We start from the raw sequence: 18,733 nt of genomic DNA, 5'->3' as shown, positions 1-18,733 counted from the left end.
ACAGATATTCACTGAATTAACGCTAGATGGCGTGCAAGTCATACTTTTAGTTATCTAGACAATTCGGCCTAATAAAAACTCGGCCCATATAACTCCTCTCAAAATGTTGGACGATTCAGCCCAACTCACGACAAGACAATTTGATCCCTGTCAATATGACTCATGACAGTTCGGTTTACCAATTATACTGTTAACTTATGTATACATTGAATTATGATAGAATGGATAATTATTTTATTAGACTTAATAGAGTTAAGGTTGCTTTCGCTATTAGATTATTTGGTTTTCTCCTGCATATACATACCCCTTCATTGCCAGTTCTAGAATACCCGTGCTTCCAACCGCCATTACTTTATCAATCCATCCCCCAGGAGACACCAGCACGTCAATGGCTCGGCTGAAAAAAAAATTAAATCATTCGGGAATGTTTCTTTAGTGAAATATTATAAATAAATTGACTTTGATTACGATGTTTATAAGATATGCAATAATTTACTAGTAACTCGAACTCGACGTAAAGACATATATGTTATACACATCTCTGCGCAAAGCCAGGTTTTTATCTAATCGGCTATAAAAGTTTCTAAAAAGTACCTTGTCACGAAGGAAAATACGATATGAACAAGAATGTACATATTTTTCTTCAGTTATAAAACAGAGGTCATTAGGTCATACATTTCTTTTTGCTTATAATTTTGACGTTTTTAAAACACTTAAGTGAACCTCAATGAAAGAGATCCCCATCACTTTAACAAATCAGAGCATGAAACGCACGTTATCAGCATTTTCAAAGTAATGTTTTATTTACATTTAGCTACCCAAACAAAATTGCTTTCTGAAGACAAATATACGTACTCATTGATTGCAATAATGTAGAGGAAATGTGGCGCCATCAGTTTGAACATAGGATGTGACGGAGAAAGACATCTATTGGCTGCTATACAGACACCTTCCATAAGAAGATGGGTGTACCCTGAAATTGTTTTAAATATTTTTATGCAAATACTTATTCAAATTAAAGACATTTAATTGAAATTTCATTAAAACTGAAACATAGAATTCTTTGTTTTACAGTTTGGTGTTTTATGTTGAATTCTCAAACCTATAATGTTAGTCAGAAAATTAAGGTACTATCGGATACGGTCATACTTGTTGGTCAGAACAGTATTGTCAAGCTTTTCATTCAAACTAGGTACGAACCAGTCGTGGTAACTCTGCGGTAAAGCGTTCGCTTCGTAACGTATGATATGTCTTTTGATACTATTTTTATGTATACAAAAAAAAGGAAAAAAAAGTTTTTGACAAACCTGGGATTTGAACCAGGGTCACGCTAGTTTTGTATACTTGACCATTGAATATTATGGTTGCATTGTTGATCATCGTCGGAAACCCACGGTCGGTCGCTCTCCGTTCACCTACCGTGGGACACAACGTTGGTATTTTCACTGGAAGGTGTGTCTCGGCTACTATATGCGATATCTCGCTTTACCATTCCTTCTTGCACAATATTCAACCAATGAAGAAAAAAAAACCTATTTCCAGTCCTCGGGAGCATAGAAAAACATGCTTTCGAAGCGAAGATTTTGACTACGTTTAAGTTTGTCAAGTTACAAAACTTTCAGCGAGTTGCTTTATCTACGTTATTGAAGCGGAGGGTGTATTTGTGTCTTTAAAGACAGGGGAGGAAAACGCCTATGTTACCAAGCGTTTACTATTGCGTACGAGTCTATGTACAGGTCTACGTGTTCAGCACTCGTAGTCTCGCCACTTTTATCCATCATACGGGAGCAAAGTGTTATTAACGGACTTAGTATTTCATCGGTTTATGTAGGTATGTTAAACTTACTTGCGTATTAAGTACTGTCGTAATTTGTACCAGTTGCGTTGTCTGCACAATCTGAACCAGTAATTATTACCTTCTTTATATTGTGTAAACACAATTGATGTCTCACCTACGCTGATTACAAAATGACATGTGAACGGGATTGTAAGACCATATTTTAATTCAAATTTCCATCTAATTTTTAAATTGTATCATGCATGACTGATTTTATTCACGTGACATACAGCAGTGATGATCCAGGATTTCCGAAAGGGGGAACATGTAAAAGTGAAGTATTAGCCAAAATTAATCAGCCATTCTGGGTGCCAAATCTGGAGTTTTCATCTATATATCTTTGATAGTGGCACAACAAAACACACACACTTTCATGGGCGCCATCATTACAGTTGACACTTTGAGTTCCGGGAATACTTACCGCAATTCCCATTGGTCCTTCATAGATCACGTAAGGTCATGTATTTTAATGAGTTATACGAAAACATCGGCGTTGTCTCCCATGGAAGGTAAACGGAGAGCGACCAACCGTGGGTTTCCGACGATGATTGTAGGTATGGCTGCATTGCTGATATTCAGTAATTATTTAATCTTCACACTCATATTATTTATACTCTCAAATAAATGCAGTTATATAAGGTTATTGAACTTATATTGGTGAATATTGGCACGAGTTGGCTGTAAAAATGCACGAGCTTGCGAGTGTATTTTGACAGCCAACGAGTGCCAATATTCACCAATATAAGTTCAATAACCCTTTTATTATATAGCTAAAGTATTTAGTTGTTAGATTATATCCCTTTTCACCCAAAATAGACGAGAATTCATCAATATTGGCATCTAATGTGAAAGTGCAATATCAGCATGCATTTCTTATAACTGTGCAATAAAACCGTCATTGATGCATGAAGGAAACTGATTTTGTGAATGGGGATATCATAATTTATGTACAGTAAAACATTTTGTTTAAGTAAATAAAATGAATTATATTTGTTTTTAGTGCAATAAATAAAGTTCAAATACCAACTCTGTCAGATTCGAAGGACCGTCGTCTGCCATTTTCGCTTGTTTACGTCGTTACGGTACGGCCAATATTGAACGCTCATACTCGGAATGTTTCGGGCGCACACAAATTACGAAATGCATAGTTAGCGTTCAATAAATTCTCAGGATATTGAACGCTGACATTCTCTAGATTTTACGCAGATATCTTATAATAGACTATTTATTAGCTATATAATAATGTATAGTATTAGTCCACCTGAGCCGAGGACTCAAGTGAGCTTTTCTGATCAAAATTTGTCCGTTGTCTATCGTCATCGGCGGCATCGTAAACTTTTTACATTTTCATCTTCTTCTCAAGAACCACTGGGCCAATTATAACCAAAGTTGGCCAAGAGCATCCTTGGGTAAAGGGCTTGCAAGTTTGTTCAAATAGAGGGCCATGCACCCTTCAAAGGGGAGATAATCACAAAATGCAAATATAGGATGGGATCATATAAAAATCTTCTTCTCAAGAACCACTGGGCCAGAAGAGCTGAAATTTATATGAAAGCTTCCTGACATAGTGTAGATTCCAGTTTGTTCAAATCATGGCCCCGGGGGGTAGACTGGGGCCACAATAGGGGGTCAAAGTTTTAAATAGAAATATATTGGGAAAATCTTTAAAAATCTTCTTCTCAAGAGCCAATGAGCCAGAAGAGCTGAAATTTACATAAAAGCTTCCTGATATAATGCAGATTCAAATTTGTTCAAATCATGGCCTCCTGGAATAGGTTGGGGGCCACAATACAAACTAAGGTTTTGCGTGCAAATATGTATGGAAAGTCTTCAGATATTGGCCAAGGTAACTCAGGTGAGCGATGTGGCCCTTAGGCCTCTTGTTTTGATTATGTTTCAGAATATTGTAAAATGTGTTTCTCATCATTTACACGTGTAAAATGGCAGTGTTTATAATTTAGAAGTTTTTGAATTTGTCAGCACTTATAGATTATTTTTCTCGTGCGGCACCATTGTATTGGAAAACGAAATACGAAACAGTTTCTAAAGAACTTTTAGTAAACTTGATATCACAAAGCCTTTCTCTAATCAACATCAAAACATATGCCTTTGCAACACTTTACACCAACTGTCCTCACAATAAATTAAACACTAGGCCTTTTGACATCATAGACAGTTGCTTCACCAACAAAAATGGAAAGCGGAAATATTCATATCCAGTGAACAGTCATCCAAAAATTAATCTGTTATACACCACTCTGATGCCACCCACAAGTACTCTGAAGTTGAAATAAAAATATGCAGGAGTTCCTTATTGATATTTAGATATATAGACGACGTTAACAATAATGATATTTTTCATTCATATGTCGATTCGATATATCCCAGTGAACTCGAAATAAAAGAACCATAGTCATCAATTCCTCCTTCATACTTAGATGTTTATTGAAAATAGATATTAACGGCAAACTAACAACTCAACTTTATGATAAACGGGGTGATTCCAGCTTCTCCATCGTCAACTTACCATATTTATGTAGCAATATTTCATTATCACCGGTATATGGTATTTATATCTCTTAATTTATTTGATACGCAAGAGCTTGTCTACTGACAAACAAGTTGATGGTGCAGAGATTTCAACAATCTCGTTTAAATTCTATTGTCGTTATAACAATCTAGGTTGCCAAACACAAACTATCATTGGGTCAAATGCTGTCTGACTTGTGTCATACCGATTGTTAGACCGTTCTTGGTACACTGATTTTTACTATGGATAACTCCGTTTACCTGGTCAAGATATAGGGCGGGTGTGACCGGTCAACAGGGGATGCTTACTCCTCCTAGGCACCTGATCCCACCTCTGGTGTGTCCATGGGTCCGTGTTTGCCCACCTATCTATTTTGTATTGCTTGTAGGAGTTATGAGATTGATCACTGTTTGTTATCTTCACCTTCTATAGTAAAGTTGCAAACAAAGATTTCGTCCTTAATTCAAGTACTACTGGGAGTATTGAAACCAAGATGTATATAGAGCGTGTAGTATTTGTAGGATGATGATAGTGTCAAAGGTGAAATTGGATTATTTAGCAGAAATATTGTGATAATTCGCAAGCTAATTACTCGAGTAATGCCATTCTTAAGGACATATTCAAGGGAAAAGGCAGTCCTACCCACAGTGTTGCTTTTATGAATAAAGCTTTACTTAATGATATCGTAAATGACAGTCTATAACAACAAAAATTCTTGCTTAACAATTAAATTAATATCAATCTGTCATGTATTTTAAATTACCCGCCGCTAAGAGAGCGGCCATTGAAGGTTAAGTTTTGACGTCACACCGTCGGTTTCAATTTATTTCATCAGCAGCACTGTAAACATGACAAGTCACGAAAAGTTATGTTTGGAGCCGTTTAGGGTTGAGCCCGTTCTTTCGCAAGATGAAATTGAGAAAAGAAGACGTTCAGTCGAGTCGCAGACCAGGCAGACGGTACACGTTTCTTCATACAAATGTCTCGAACCTCAATTTGTCATTACGCAAATGATAGATCCACATTTTAAATAGTCTTTTCTTTTCAGATGACTTGGTTGGGTTAGGAATTTTGGCAAAAAAAACCCCCAGTTTAAATAGTCTTTTCTTTTCAGATGATTTGGTTGGTTAAGGAATTTCAAAAAAAAAAATCACAACTTCCCTTCGCATTAGTGCAATTAACAACTTGACAGGAAGGCATCAACCTATTTATTGGTAAAATCTACCACATGCACATCTTTGATGATCTTAGAATCTGATCAAAACCGGAGCAGAGGGTGTGACGTCAAAATTATTGATTTTTATGGCCTTGAATACAAAAGAGTTCCACCTCATGGCAGCCTCTATAGATGGAGGGAATTTCAATTTCTAACGTTTTTGAATTAGTACTGAAGCTTATCTAGGACGTATATCAACATAATAGTATGACAAATTTGTGTTACATAATTAATCCTATCATTCATCAAGTAATTTTGGGGGATGTATTCCCCTTTAAGCTTACATTTATATATAGTAGTCTAATAGTAAAGTAAGTTGAGTGTTCATAATCTGTTAAATCAAAAGTTTAGATTATGATGTTTATAGAGAAACATAATTATGATATGGAAATCCCAATATTTTCTTAAAATTTATTTTCTGTAAATGGGTTTTGTAGATTTATCACCATGACTCCATGACTCCATAACTTATACTGTACATGTAGGCAATAGAAGCAAGACGATAGAATCCGGTGCGTACAGTAACCAGGACGCCGTGCGTTTGAGCCCCGTCCCAGTCATGCTATATAGGTAATAATTGCGCCTTCGCCAAAACCTCCGGCATTTAAAAGTGAGAATTAGGGGGTCTTTCTGACGTCTGACATGAAATAAACTTACCAAACTGAATTGGGAGGTAATTTCATACCAACTGTTTATCAATTAAATGTCTGGTAATAATTTGTTAATTGTTTATTACCTAAATGGATTATGTCCTGGTGACAATATGTTAATAATTGTTTATTACCTAAATGGGTTATGGTCTGGTGATAATTTGATAATGGTTGTTTATAATCTAAATGTGATATTGTGGCCTACTGGTAAGTTGATGATAATTGATGATAATTAAGGGTTATGGCCTGGTGGTAATTTGTTAATGATTGTTTATTACCTAAATGGGTTGTGGCCTGGTAGTAATTTGTTAATGATTCCTTATTACCTAAATGGGTTATGGCCTGGTGGTAATTTGAGTCGCCCACGTTGTACCACATTTTTGCAATCAGCCAAGTATACGGAGGGTCACTGGGAAGAAAAACCTGAAATATAAGTAATATTTAGACATCGCGATGGATTTGATTGATAAAATGTTTTATGTATATGCAGATTAGCATTGAGCTACATAGGTGAGTTTCTGAGGGTTTTTGTAACTAGGCAATTGTTGTACGCAATCTGTTATCTATAATATTATAGTCTTTCTCCTTTTAACACGAGTACTTTATTATCTATCGGAACGTACCCAGAGGTAAAGAGGTCGGTTTGTAATCGGCTGGTCAAGGATTCCGACAACGGTCGCAAACACCTTCAGTTGTTTAAATAGGTGGCAATTGTTTTTTCACCTAACGCTTGGTATTAGAAGACAAAGTAGCTTGTTGGAGGGAGCATAACCATAGGTAGGCATTAAATTAGCGTGATAAAGAAACCTCACCGCTAAATGGCGTATACCCTCTATTCTAAGTATAAATTTGTGACACTTCGCCTATAGATGTCTCTTTGTTTTCAATATGAGTGAAATATTCTGGAGAGAGACGTAAAACACCAACCAAGCCATCAACTAAATCAGTACGCGTCACGATATAGGGCTCATGGCGGATGTGACCGGTTGACAAGGGATGCTTACTCCTCCTAGGTACCTGATACAACCTCTGGTATATCCAGGGGTCCGTGTTTGCCCAACTCTCTATTTTGTATTGCTTATAGGAGTTATGAGATTGATTACTGTTCGTTATCTTCACCTTTATAGGAGTTATGAGATTGATCACTGTTCGTTATCTTCACCTTTATAGGAGTTATGAGATTGATTACTGTTCGTTATCTTCACCTTTATAAGAGTTATGAGATTGATCACTGTTCGTTATCTTCACCTTTATAGGAGTTATGAGATTGATCACTGTTCGTTATCTTCACCTTTATAGGAGTTATGAGATTGATTACTGTTCGTTATCTTCACCTTTATAGGAGTTATGAGATTGATTACTGTTCGTTATCTTCACCTTTATAGGAGTTATGAGATTGATCACTGTTCGTTATCTTCACCTTTATAAGAGTTATGAGATTGATCACTGTTCGTTATCTTCACCTTTATAGGAGTTATGAGATTGATCACTGTTCGTTATCTTCACCTTTATAGGAGTTATGAGATTGATCACTGTTCGTTATCCTCACCTCTATAGGAGTTATGAGATTGATCACTGTTCGTTATCTTCACCTTTATAAGAGTTATGAGATTGATCACTGTTCGTTATCTTCACCTTTATAAGAGTTATGAGATTGATCACTGTTCGTTATCTTCACCTTTATAAGAGTTATGAGATTGATCACTGTTCGTTATCTTCACCTTTATAGGAGTTATGAGATTGATCACTGTTCGTTATCTTCACCTTTATAGGAGTTATGAGATTGATTACTGTTCGTTATCTTCACCTTTATAGGAGTTATGAGATTGATCACTGTTCGTTATCTTCACCTTTATAGGAGTTATGAGATTGATCACTGTTCGTTATCTTCACCTTTATAGGAGTTATGAGATTGATTACTGTTCGTTATCTTCACCTTTATAGGAGTTATGAGATTGATCACTGTTCGTTATCTTCACCTTTATAGGAGTTATGAGATTGATTACTGTTCGTTATCTTCACCTTTATAGGAGTTATGAGATTGATCACTGTTCGTTATCTTCACCTTTATAAGAGTTATGAGATTGATCACTGTTCGTTATCTTCACCTTTATAGGAGTTATGAGATTGATTACTGTTCGTTATCTTCACCTTTATAGGAGTTATGAGATTGATCACTGTTCGTTATCTTCACCTTTATAAGAGTTATGAGATTGATTACTGTTCGTTATCTTCACCTTTATAAGAGTTATGAGATTGATTACTGTTCGTTATCTTCACCTTTATAGGAGTTATGAGATTGATCACTGTTCGTTATCTTCACCTTTATAAGAGTTATGAGATTGATCACTGTTCGTTATCTTCACCTTTATAGGAGTTATGAGATTGATTACTGTTCGTTATCTTCACCTTTATAGGAGTTATGAGATTGATCACTGTTCGTTATCTTCACCTTTATAAGAGTTATGAGATTGATTACTGTTCGTTATCTTCACCTTTATAAGAGTTATGAGATTGATTACTGTTCGTTATCTTCACCTTTATAGGAGTTATGAGATTGATCACTGTTCGTTATCTTCACCTTTATAAGAGTTATGAGATTGATTACTGTTCGCTATCTTCACCTTCCATTGATTTCAACCTTACCTGGTTGTCGGGTCCCTTCTGCTGGAAGAGTTGTATAGCCACTGGCATCAACTGTCCTTTACCATCCACAAAGAACAGTGCAATAGGGACGGGGCACTACAAAAAATGTAAAATGAGAGAGTGTCATATCTTTCAAAGGTATACATAAATATGTACATCATCGCTTTATCGAATTACGAAATGTTACAATGGTAAGATATTGTTCATTGACAAAATATATCGTGATTTCATTTATAAACATTTTCATTGACAAAATATATCATGATTTCATTTATAAACATTTTCATTGACAAATATACCATGATTTCATTTATGAACATACTCATCTATCTTGTATTCAAACAATAAGATATACCCGAAATAGAAACTAACATTCGAAATCACAAATGATGAGACGTAGTTATAACCTATCATTTTTTATCTTTTGACAAAATATACCATGATTTTAATTTCTTGTTGCATTTTTTCATCTTCATTACCATAAGACAATAAAATACATTCGAATTTTCTCAGGAAATTCATGCAGACCTCAACTACGTAGTCATCCAAACTTACAACAGATCCCTCGTATATTTTAAAACTTATATCATATCCCTCGTTTATTTCGTAACTTACAACATATCCCACGTATATTTTATAACCTACAACATATCCCTCGTGTATTTTGTAACTTACAACTTATGATTTCTCGTGTATTTCGTAACTTACAACATATCCGTCGTGTATTTCGTAACTTACAACTTATGATTCCTCGTGTATTTCGTAACTTACAACATATCCGTCGTGTATTTCGTAACTTACAACATATCCGTCGTGTATTTTGTAACTTACAACTTATGATTTCTTGTGTATTTTGTAACTTACAACTTATGATTTCTCGTGTATTTCGTAACTTACAACATATCCGTCGACCACTGAAATTCCTTCCAGAATATTGAGGTCAATGATAAACAGACGTTTGTCGTTGATGGCTTGAGACAACGTCAGACCTTCCAGAAAAGGCTTGATCATCTCTTCCGTCACACCAAATCTGATATCAGAATTACACATTGTCATACTAAATCTGATATCAGAATTACACATTGTCATCCTAAATCTGATATCAGAATTACACATTGTCATCCTAAATCTGATATCAGAATTACACATTGTCATCCTAAATCTGATATCAGAATTACACATTGTCATCCTAAATCTGATATCAGAATTACACATTGTCATCCCAAATTTGATATCAGAATTACACATTGTCACTCCAAATCTGATATCAGAATTACACATTGTCACTCCAAATCTGATATCAAAATTACACATTGTCATCCCAAATTTGATATCAGAATTACACATTGTCATCCCAAATCTGATATCAAAATTACACATTGTCATCCCAAATCTGATATCAAAATTACACATTGTCATCCCAAATCTGATATCAGAATTACACATTGTCACCCCGAATCTGATATACACATTGTTTGGAAAGTAAGCTTTATTACTTTATTTTAGATTATCGTGTTTCAGATCATCTTGATTTATTACATCCTTTAGAGAAAAATGTCACTCTGATGATACGAATGACGAAACAATTGCATTATGTTAAGAATACAGGAATGAATTTAATTTTCATTAAATTTGATGGTATATATGTAACATTTATCTTGAAAATTCTTATAAAATACATATCAATACTATATTCTTTTGATAGCAAGATTTCAAAAACATTCAGAATCTCATGATATTCTCCCAAATAATACTGCTTAAGATGAATTTAGATTGAAAATTTTAATTCCCGGGGAATCTCCACTTTAATAGAAAATTGTTATGATATGTAGAGGATAATTACATTTAAATGTTTAACAATTTGTATCTGAAGTGATTGCATTGTAACATTTGATAATTTATTTGAAACGTAAAGTAATTAGATTCACCACTCTATTTGTTTGCTCGTGGTCATGGGGCCACGCGCAGCGTCTGGCAGACGAGGAGAACTCGACACAAGATGCGGCCATAGCAGATCGACACGGGACTGTCTGAAGAAAAACTTTGCGTAATCAGATAAATCTGATGATGGCGGGGACGTTCGTGCGATGTGTGCGTGTCGGTTTCGAGACAAGGGTTTCGGGATTCGACCATGTGTTTGGAGTCGGTGATTAACATTAGACTGTGAGAACTGGGATTTCGCTGGTTTGTAGTGAAGCCACTGTACACCATTATTGTTTATCATGTTTATAAAGTAGAAACTTATGAAAATGATTTGATGCTTGTTCAAGATTAAAGATGTAAAATCTATTTTGACTGAGGTGTTTTTGTAGTGTGCCGATATTGTCTTTTATTTAATTTTCTTATAATTTTGGCGACGTTACAAAATGTATATGTAGGAAGATCCACAACCAACACACCATTACATATGTATTAAAACAAAGATACTTAAGATAACGGTTGCGGTAGTTCAGCACTTTTGGTAGAGGGCTCGATTCGTAACCGGGAGGTCATGAGTTCGAGCCCCGCTCATTCGACGGCCGCTTCAAACCTAACAAGTGATTGCTCCTTCGCCAAACGCTCGGTATCTAGAAAGTGAGAATCATGGGTCTTTCGAATATGACCTTATCGAAAATGGAGGTCCCGTGTCGCGGTTGCGCACTGAGTGATAAGCGTAGGTTTAAAGTGACATTTCACCTAAGACTAGTTGAATCTCAGTATGAGTGAAAAATCCTCGACGGGAGATAAAACAATCATCAATCAAACAATTGAATATATCAACTAGATCTAGATATGGGGCTCACGGCGGGTGTGACCGGTCAACAGGGGATGCTTACTCCTCCTAGGCACCTGATCCCACCTCTGGTGTGTCCAGGGGTCCGTGTTTGCCCAACTATCTATTTTGTATTGCTTGTAGGAGTTATGAGATTGATCACTGTTCGTTATCTTCACCTTGCATTTATGACACTCAAACTTAAGCTAGTGATGTTTCTATGTGATTGAAGAATTCTTAAATGAGACGTAAAACACCAAACAAGAACAACCATTGCGTAATGTTTTCTTACTTGTCCGGTATCTCTGAGCAGAGCCGAATGAGATTGGGATTAACGCTGTTTAGTCGTTGCCATCCAAAGCTGACATCGCTTTCCCAGTCCTCCATTTCCTGTTCATGATCAACGAAAGGGTCACCATTAGCTGTCTCGCCATGTTGCGGGTAACCATATTTCAGTTTAAGAACATTTTGTAATATATCCACAAAATTGGTTTGCTTTACCTTTGGATTTTCAAATGGCGTGGAGTAGACGCTCTTTAAGTCCTTTATAGTTTCCCACGATCCATCACCAAATATAACTTCTATGGTCTTACTGTATTTCATGGTGATTTTACTTTTCAGCAAATGCCACTGTTATTTTAATACATTTTAGTTACACAATTCTTATCATGTATGCACCATATAATATGATGAATACTACTATAAACCTAAATATATCTTAATCAACGTTTGTTATGTCAACACCAAAATTGTTAGCATCTTTTGTGATGATCCAGTTTGAATGTGTGCTAGCATGTTTTGTAATGATGCAATTTACATGTGTGCTAGTATGTTTTGTGATGATGCAGTTTGAATGTGTGCTAGTATGTTTTATGACGAGGCAGTTTGAATGTGTGCTAGTATGTTTTGTGATGATACAGTTTGAATTTGTGCTAGTATGTTTTGTGATGATACAGTTTGAATGTGTGCTAGTATGTTTTGTAATGATGCAGTTTGAATGTGTGCTAGTATGTTTTGTGATGATGCAATTTGAATGTGTGCTAGCATGTTTTGTAATGATGCAATTTACATGTGTGCTAGTATGTTTTGTGATGAGGCAGTTTGAATTCGTGCTAGTATGTTTTGTGATGAGGCAGTTTGAATGCGTGCTAGCATGTTTTGTGATGAAGCAGTTTGAATGTGTGCTAGTATATTTTGTGATGATGCAGTTTGAATGAGTGCTAGCATGTTTTGTGATGAGGCAGTTTGAATGTGTGCTAGTATGTTTTGTGATGATGCAGTTTGAATGTGTGCTAGTATGTTTTATGATGAGGCAGTTTGAATGCGTGCTAGCATGTTTTGTGATGATGCAATTTGAATGTGTGCTAGTATGTTTTGTGATGATGCAGTTTGAATGTGTGCTAGTATGTTTTGTGATGAGGCAGTTTGAATGCGTGCTAGCATGTTTTGTGATGAAGCAGTTTGAATGTGTGCTAGCATGTTTTGTGATGAAGCAGTTTGAATGTGTGCTAGCATGTTTTGTGATGAGGCAGTTTGAATGCGTGCTAGCATGTTTTGTGATGAAGCAGTTTGAATGTGTGTTAGCATGTTTTGTGATGAAGCAGTTTAAATGTGTGCTAAAATGTTTTGTGATGATGCAGTTTGAATGTGTGCTAGTATGTTTTGTGATGAGGCAGTTTGAATGTGTGCTAGTATGTTTTGTGATGAAGCAGTTTGAATGTGTGTTAGTATGTTTATTGATAATGCAGTTTGAATGTGTGCTAACGGGTTTTGTGATGAGTGTGCCGGTATGTTTTGTGATGACCCAATTCGAATGTGTCAATGAAAATATGTAGGTGTATAAAGCCGCTTTCAGTTTGATTACGATATATCTCTTTCATTGTATTGGATGTAATCTCAACTTACTGACTGCGTTAGGACATTCATGATGTCATAATTCAAGATCGTCATTATTTTATCGTTATACCTATTATTATAGAAAATTCAGAGAAGTCAATACTGTATACTGCTTTAGATTCGCGTTTTGCTTTTTGTCATTTTGACGGCCTCTGGTAGAACAATGTACATCAAGTGTTAAATTCACATTTATTATTTTCAAACAACATAACGTAATGACAAGGTTACATTCATTGCTGTTTCAACTTCACGAATCTTGTTTATAGCGAAACTAGCTAAATTTAAACTGCAGCGAAAATAAAGCAGAACACAGTCCCATCTGATCCCTACCTCTATCTGACCAGAAAACACTTCATCCTTAGGGACCTTCTTAACCTGGTGAAATATACACTGATAATGTTAAATGTATTCTTAATCTTAGTTTGTTAAATTGAAATCAATCTTTCTCAATAATTCATTTCACATGAACACCTCACCTGAACAGGTAATCCAGGTGTTTTCTCTTCATATTCGTAAAATTTCCTTTTTTCCTCAAGTTCAAGATTTCGCTGATCTGGCCGTGGATCAGATTGGGGTAAAAATGTATCGTATTGTCTGAAGTAAATATCAACTCCAGAGGGAACCCACCGAAGAATCGGAAAGACAGAGGTCTTTCTACTGTTCTGATTGGTCACCTCCACTTTTTCAACAAACCAATCACTGAACAATCCTGCTTCGTCTCTTCGCAACTGGATGTCGGTTACTTCAGGAATATCTGTTTGATCTAGAAATGTGAAGACGTCTATTTTCCCTCGTTCAAAGTCATCTTTAAACCTATTATTTAGAACAGCAGGTTTGGTTTGCTTTCCAGATCCATCCAGTAAAATTATGTGAACGTTAGCGTCTGTGCCTGCCCCCTTCTTGTCGCCAGTCTTTACCTTAACTTCATAAGTTGTCATTGCAGACCGTTAGACTGTAAACACAGTGTACCAGTGTGTCTAAAATGTGAGGAATATGGTGTGAAATTATAGACATAGGGTGGTTTTATCAGCTTTGCCTCTCAAATGAAATTTGAAACTATCACAAAAGTAATTACTCATAGTTAAAAACATTCTTGGTACATGTTCAAAAGAAAAGGGGGATTTCTACCTCGGGGCGTTTTTTCCTTTCAGAGGTAAACTATGTACTGACTGGTGGAAAAGTCTAGTTTTTTTCCCCGGTGGGATTCTATACGGGAGGAAAGTCTATCCTACCATACCGGTGTTCCAATATATATACAGTTAACTATCAATATTTTTTCTTCATAATCATGTCCTGTGGGGACCCGGGGTTAGAATAGGTTTTCAGTACCCCCTGCTTGTCGTAACAGACGACTAAATAGGGCGGTCCTGCGGATGAGACCGAAACAACCGAGGCCCATGTCACAGCAGTTGAGGCACGATAAAAATTCATCCTTGCTCAAAGGCTGTAAGCGCCAAACATAGGCTTAAATATTGCAGCCCTTCACCGAAAACGTCTCCATACGAGTGAAAAATTGTCGAGAGGGACGATAAACAATATAGAATCAATTAATCTTCATAATCACCACATTTTTGGAGACTATTGCTACTTTGGTTGGATTAGATTTATATTAAGCAAACGAAGTTTGGGAGGAATGTAATGTTAGAGTTAACCTGTCTCTCCATGCAATTCCTATGCAAGTCATAAGAATCATGGTTGAAACAAGGACTACTGAAGGTGTGTCATGTTCTTGACCCAATGTCAATTAAGGCTCAATTGCAAATTCATTAGGTGAAAATGCTTTATCATAGCTAAGTAACGCGAAGAAACATCAGGTACTTACAATTGAAAGACTTTGCGTGCCAGATAATGGTAATACTATGAAATGTCCTTGAACCAAGGCCATTTGCTAAAGTTCAAGCTCACTGGATAAAAAGTTTAAATTTCATCTCCAGGCCATTTCGTAACCAAGCACATTTAATGCTTTTAATGAAGATAAACTCGTATATATTTTGGTATTTCAAATCTGTTTTAGTTTGGATAAGACCCTCGGGGGTGGGGGTATTGGTCCTGTTAGTACATTTTTAGTTTATATTATTTTTATAGTAATTTCCAACCGGTAAAACTGGATATTGCAAGGATCTGGACTGTAAAACTTCCTAATACCACAATATATGGAATCCTTAAGATTCTAGAAATGAATACAATTCTTCATTTCGATTCTTCAAGTACATTGTTTATAAAATGAAATCTCAAAATTCTGAACAACGTTCGTTCAACCATTTACTGTCTAACATTTGTTTTATTTTCGTCATATCATTTCTTGAATATCCTCTCAAATTATATAATTTGTTGTAGTAGATCGAAATATCCTAGTGAACTCGAAATAAAAGACATCACAGTCTTCCATGTGGTATATCTTAGTCAATCGGAACTCCTCGAATGTCTCGCACACTCGACATAGATCTCGGATGTAATACGATGGCATCCATGAGTGAATTTGATGTATTGCCAACTGGCAATGCATCAAATTCACTCGTGGATGCCATCGTATTACATCCGAGATCTATGTCGAGTGCGCGAGACATTCGAGGAGTTCCGATTGATATCTTAGTGAACGACAAACTAAACAACACAACTCTATGACAAACGAGGTGACTTCAGTTTCTCCATTTTCAACTTTCCGTATTTGTGATTCGATACACGAGAGGATGTTCTGCGTATGATAAATTTTAAAATCAAGGTAGGGTACTTAGAAATTAATTTAATGTTACAGGGGTTTCAACGGTCTCGCTTAAAGCAAGCATATCTCAAATTCTACGGTCTTTACAATGATCTATATTGCAAATACAAGCTATCACTGGATCGAATGCTGTATGATGTGTTTCATGTTAATTGTTGGACCGTTCTTTACATACTGATTTTCACTACGGACTACTCTGTTTATATGATCATTATATAGGGTTCACATCGGGTGTAACTGGTTGAGAAGGGATACGTATTCCTTCTAGTCACATGATCTTCACCTTGCATGATCCCACCTCAGGATGTCCAGGGGTCCGTGTATTCCATTCTCTAAATTTTGTATTCTTAATCAGATTTATGAGATAACGAACAGTTATCTTCACTTGTTCATGGATTCAAGAACTTCTTTTGTGTCAGTAGTGGGATATAAAGATCAAACTATATTCAATCTTTAAAGTGCAGCATGTTCATTTTCTTTAGTGACAGTAAGAGGAAAGTTTTTTTCTTGATATGTACAGTTGTGTTTGTGATAAATGCTTTTAGTTCCTGGGCAAGCGTGATGACCTTTGTATCCTTGTTCGCAGTCAAAACATTCTTGAGACCACGAATTTCATATACATTGCACAGTATAATCAAGCCCCTCAGAGACGCTGATTTATAGATCAAAGTTGCCAGAAGCAGACATCTTTAAGTTATTTTTAAAACAGTTCAGACTACATAAATATATCTGACGTCATCGAACACTATGCCACCCAAAACAAGAAAAAGGGTAACTCTAGTAACGAGGGGAACAGGTCGAAACGCAAAACTAGACTACCAAGGCGGTTCATTGAGGCAGTCAGTCAAGGGACACAGCTAGCACACATGCCGGACAGTATGAACGGGCCGAACGCGCCAAACCAGCAAGCTCCGGTAACGGGCGCGGAACAACCGGTCCCGCAAGTTTGCGTACCTTCAGTGGATGGTGGAGATGCTGGTAGACAGGGTTTGGCCAGTTACGACAGGCATGTACGAACATTGATTTTGGCAGTAATTTGCACGCTATGGGAAGTAAATACGCTCATCAGTCGGGCTTAGGTTGTAATGTTGAAAGTCAATGTATTGGGGTCTCTTGATTGGGGAGCAAGTGCAAGTTAGTCGCCCATCAGCTGCGTTGAGTATTTGTGACCCCGTAGGCTGTCACATGCCCATAGCTATCCGAGAAAAAATATGGACATGGGCTTACATTGATTTGGCTTTGCTATTGAAATAGGCCCGCGAACTAAGAACTGACCCTCATTGCGCAGGAGAGCTTGTCATAAAAAAAATGGCCACCTTGTTATTGAAAAACAACACTTGAAAGCCATAAACAACACACACACTTGGACAACTGTATTCATTGTCTACATGTCTATATACCTCGAGAAGTTCCCAGGAAAAGCTCATGGATTGATCAAATGCATGCACAATATTAGATTAGCTGTCAGTAGACAAGGGCATACGGATTGGTCCAAGTATGACGAACAATTCCGCTTAAAAAAGGAGTGGCACCTACATCGTCAGGGGGGAGGTCGATATTGAGCTATGGCTTATGTTCGTATCACCGGTGCAGTGTGAGCAACCTACCCCATTGCCATCAGAAAAGGAATTACATATGGATAATGCGAAAACCAACTACTCCTTTCGAAACACTCAAGGGCCCCGTAACCACTCCTCATATTCAGGGACAATTAACCAGGGTGGTGGGTCCGGAATCAGGCCAAGCCAAAACATGGGTAAACTACCAAGGTCCGTGGGCAACTGCTTTGCCTTTAATAAAGGTTCCTGCTCATTTAACCCCTGCACGTTCAGACATAGATGTGCAAATTGTAGGGGTCCCTACCCCAAACCAACTGCTCTTCAAATTAGAAAAAGGATGGACACTACCTTGTATGACCTCGCTTCCACACCCATTAAATACAGTCAGTTGTGTGCCGAATTAGATTCTGATCCTTTTGAGTCCGACAGACTCCAACTTCCATATGGTTTCAGGTTTGGTTTTTCATTACATTACGCCGGCCCAAGAACACACAGGGAAGCTAAAACTCTTAAATCTGCTAGCGAGGCCCCGCAAGTCGTTGAGCAAAAACTTACCAAAGAATTCAACTTGGGTAGAATGGCCAGTCCTTTCGACATAATTCCTTTTCCCACACTCCGGGTTTCCCCAGTAGGACTTGTGCCCAAGAACGACAGGGACTTTCGGTTAATTCATCACGTGTCCTACCCAGACTTTGAATCTGTTAATTATTTTTTCGACCCATACATGTGTACAGTTAAATATAGGAATATAGATGAAGCTGTATCAATGGTACAGTTATTGGGACAGGTCGCGCTACTTACTAAAACTGACTTTAATAGTGCCTTCCGTTTGTTACCTATCTACCCGGGAGACTTTGGCCCACTAGGCATTAACTTTAAAGAAAAATACTATTTCGACAAATGTTTGCCTTTTGGTTCAAAACTT

At 36.8% G+C, this 18,733-nt stretch overlaps 1 protein-coding gene across 1 annotated transcript; it reads right to left on the bottom strand.

Moving 5' to 3' along the window:
* Positions 1-3,751: 3,751 nt before the first annotated feature.
* LOC125652924 (polyunsaturated fatty acid 5-lipoxygenase-like) lies at positions 3,752-14,505 on the bottom strand. The gene is made up of 8 exons (XM_056165391.1): positions 14,004-14,505; positions 13,858-13,902; positions 12,133-12,261; positions 11,924-12,021; positions 9,777-9,909; positions 8,880-8,975; positions 6,560-6,656; positions 3,752-4,116 (listed from the first exon to the last, which is right to left on the bottom strand). Exons 1-8 carry the CDS (start codon positions 14,463-14,465, stop codon positions 4,076-4,078), a joined length of 1,101 nt encoding a protein of 366 aa, XP_056021366.1. The 5' UTR covers positions 14,466-14,505; the 3' UTR covers positions 3,752-4,075.
* Positions 14,506-18,733: the final 4,228 nt, after the last annotated feature.

This window comes from Ostrea edulis, chromosome 5, assembly GCF_947568905.1.
Source record: "Ostrea edulis chromosome 5, xbOstEdul1.1, whole genome shotgun sequence".
Taxonomy (NCBI): Eukaryota; Metazoa; Mollusca; class Bivalvia; order Ostreida; family Ostreidae; genus Ostrea; species Ostrea edulis.
This window is presented reverse-complemented; position numbering and strand designations above follow the sequence as displayed.

What these genes read in the sequence shown, in the direction of transcription:
- LOC125652924 (XM_056165391.1), bottom strand. Translation starts at nt 14,465, where the DNA reads ATGACAACTTATGAAGTTAAGGTAAAGACTGGCGACAAGAAGGGGGCA. An exon ending in AGAAGGGACCCGACAACCAG is followed by an intron (nt 6,657 to 8,879) that starts GTAAGGTTGAAA and finishes CTTATATTTCAG; the next exon opens with GTTTTTCTTCCCAGTGACCC. An exon ending in CCAGGCCATAACCCATTTAG is followed by an intron (nt 4,117 to 6,559) that starts GTAATAAGGAAT and finishes TTTCAACTTCAG; the next exon opens with AGTACTTGTGGGTGGCATCA.